The sequence below is a fragment of the Dendroctonus ponderosae genome, unplaced genomic scaffold (genome assembly GCF_020466585.1).
Source record: "Dendroctonus ponderosae isolate FM_Combo_2020 unplaced genomic scaffold, Dpon_F_20191213v2 Dpon_F_20191213_9, whole genome shotgun sequence".
In the NCBI taxonomy this organism is placed as follows: domain Eukaryota; kingdom Metazoa; phylum Arthropoda; class Insecta; order Coleoptera; family Curculionidae; genus Dendroctonus; species Dendroctonus ponderosae.
The window spans coordinates 5,894,770-5,897,731 of NW_026019116.1; the positions used below are offsets into that span (position 1 = coordinate 5,894,770).

General features: G+C 46.7%; 1 protein-coding gene across 3 annotated transcripts in view; it reads left to right on the forward strand.

The window, feature by feature from the left end:
• LOC109542307 (BAI1-associated protein 3) overlaps window positions 1–2,962 on the forward strand; it is a 33,902-nt gene that overhangs the window by 19,094 nt on the left and 11,846 nt on the right. For all 3 annotated transcript variants that reach the window (XR_007282311.1, XM_019911481.2, XM_048669837.1), the window contains exons 4-6: window positions 1,628–1,844; window positions 2,148–2,343; window positions 2,468–2,642. Coding sequence is in view for 2 of the 3 variants with exons in the window: in XM_019911481.2 (XP_019767040.2) it covers window positions 1,628–1,844; window positions 2,148–2,343; window positions 2,468–2,642 (588 nt within the window). In the remaining variant the exon portion in view is untranslated. The remainder of the gene's footprint in view (window positions 1–1,627; window positions 1,845–2,147; window positions 2,344–2,467; window positions 2,643–2,962) is intronic.

The following is a 2,962-nucleotide window of genomic DNA, read 5'->3' on the forward strand; positions in this document are numbered from 1 at the left end:
ATGTTTTCCGTCCCGTTTTTGCTCATTTCTCGGAGGCAAAATGAGCAAGAACGCTCATTTGTACATCATTCTAGAGAGAAATAAATGGCCTTTTCAGAAAGTGAACCATGGATGGGGAATTGATGGCAGTTTTCTCAAAAAATGCTTGAATTCAAGAAGTTTTAGATTTGCGTGGTTTTTTTTGAGTTGCAAAACCCACTTGAACATGACGCTGCTTTTTTCGAAGTTTCTCAAGAACCATTCGAGCCACAGAATTCGTTTTGGCATCGTTGGATAGAGAATTAAATGGGGGCTCATGACCCCCATGACCCCCCCCCCTAGGGGCGCAATATCCGGAATCGAATAAACCTGGGGATGAATGGCAGTCCGTTTAATTGGCTGGTTGTTATTCGATTTAGGGCGGACGCCCCCGTATAATTTCTCGGTCTGTGGAGACGCGAAATCGGCAATTAAGCGAGTTCAACAGCCTGCTGGACTAAAAAAATCAGAATTCCGGGCGATTTTCTTCGGTTCAACAATCTTTAGCGTGTTGTGAACCTTTTAAGCTTCTACTCGGTCCAGATTGGCTCCTATGCATTTTGAAACTTAACACTTTTTAATGCGCTGTCAAACAAGTTTCTACTTGAAGAAACACTTGTGTTTAGCTCCGAATTTGAAATGCAGAAAAAATCAATGTGATGGACGGTTTTGTTGGAAATTGCAGACCTTCGAGGCTCCCAGCCGTAACCAATCAGGTTTTTGTGCAACTTCCCAGAAAATTGTAGAAGTTCTAGATCCAGGCGTCAGCTATCTGGGGAAACTTTCAGGTTTCTGCTGGCTCAAAGGCAGGTGCACCCATGCTTATCAGAATCTGCATATTCAGTTTCCTTTGCATGGACGGGGCCTCCCGCAAAGACCCTTTAAGGAGGTGGACTATCAGCGGTCTCATAAACACGTCAGACTCCACACGCCCACACGCCCATCCATTTTCCAGTTTCGCCGGCAGAAATATAAAAGGGAAAATTGGATGCAGACCCATAAAGGCGGAAATATGTCATCGTTTGCACTTGATGGAAAAGGCAGCCAAATTGCCCTAATTTGCCGCTGGATAAATTACGCGAAAAATATTTTTGTCTGTTACCCCGTAGCGCACCCTCCGGGTTCGGGCGCAGCCCGCCCCGTGAGCACGAGCGAGAGCCACATACAAAACTAGCCTGCTCTTTGTCGCGCTTCGCCCATATACCAGGGCCAGTCGCTCAATACTGCAGCCTTGCTGTGCGAAAAACCCCTTTAAAGGCCAATAAGGGTGGACCCGTGGATGTTTACGCTGGAACTAATGCCAGTGCAGATGCACATTTGCAGCTTGTTAACGGGGTTTTATCTACAAAATGCCCTATTAAGCCTCTGCCTCTGCTAACTAGCTCAGTTTAAATGCAGTTGTAGTTTTGTAACTAAGTTCGGCTCTCATCCAGGCTTAATTTACTGAACACATAATTTCGTGTTTACCGTGCTCTACACCGGGGCTCAAATTTCGAGGAACACTTCACAACTTAGGAATCTTCTAGATTGCTGTTTTGCAGTCGCAACAATTCTGGCGTTTAAAAACTGCAGTCGAGTTTCACTCTAATCTTCCTCTTGTCTGGTGCAGAGTCCAAGACATCGATGGCTCCTACTTTGAGAGCTTCACAGCGCTGGCTTGGAAGCAGGAGAATCAGCGCCAGAGCGTGCTGCGCAATGCTGAAGCGGTGGCCTCAGAAGCGCCTCCTCCTGAGCAGGACTTGGGCATCAATCCCCTGGACTACTCAGTGTCTCAGAACGAAAAGGATAAGCTCTACGTGGAGATGCTCTATACTATCGCCAATACCGTAAGCAAGCCAGATAGATTTAGGAGAATGTTTGGGTGGGACATCGACTTGACTTGACATGACTAGTCTTCAACCGAGAAACATGCTCTAATCTTGAAAAAAACAGCTTTAAACTGCCATTATCAGTGCGAATAACACTGAAGCTGAGTTTCCAGTCGCTGTAACAACAACATGCCGACACCGGCCCGCATGGGGCAACTTTCCGGCAAGTTTAAATGGAAAAACTTCGGGAAAAGTCCCGAAGCGAAAAGATTCTTATGATTATAAATGGGAAGGAAATGATGCTGAACCGTGTGTTTCCAGGTGGGGGCGCCGGCCCCTGGGGGCCAGTATGCGCACTACAAGGAGGACTTGTATCTCTATGGACAAAGGGCTTTTGGGGTGCCGGCCGATCGCCATTATCGAATGCTGCATGTGGCCGGCGAAGAACAGCCGCCCATTGTCGTTCTGAGCGTCATTGTGGTGGAGGCCGAGGGCCTGGAGGCCAAGGATGCAAATGGTAAGTTACCCTAGGAAACCCTACAGCCCCTGACAGCACGGTTAATCTACATTAGTTACAGCAAACCAGTTAGCATCTGAAGCTGATGATCGTGTATTTACATGTGAGTTTCTGATGATTGCAGGATTTAGTGACCCCTACTGTATGTTGGGGATCCAGCCGATGGCCGCCCCCAGCTCCCCACAGCCGCTTACCCCCAATCGCACCCTATCGGACGCCTGCTCCCCATGTGGCATTGGGGGCAGCATTGGCGACCTCAACCACAGTGGCGGCGGCGAAAAATTGAGGAAACATCACAGGTACATGAAGAACACGCAACTTTTTATTCATTGTTCGAACTGGGGAGCGTGCGCCAGAGTATTTCGCTTTTTTCACTTTTGATGACGACAAAAATAGTGTACGCCAATGGTTGTTCTTCATACCGAAATTATTGTTCCATTCCTTAAACGCACAGGTTTCGATGGGTTTGAAAAAATGAAAACCGTTGTAATGCCCGGAAAAGTTTTCGCAACTATTACATTCCCTTTTTACAAACTTCTTTTTGGGTATTTCGCCTCAAAAATTTTTGTCTTTAAAAAAGACGGAATTTCCTCACGTCTTTTATTACAGATTGATAAAT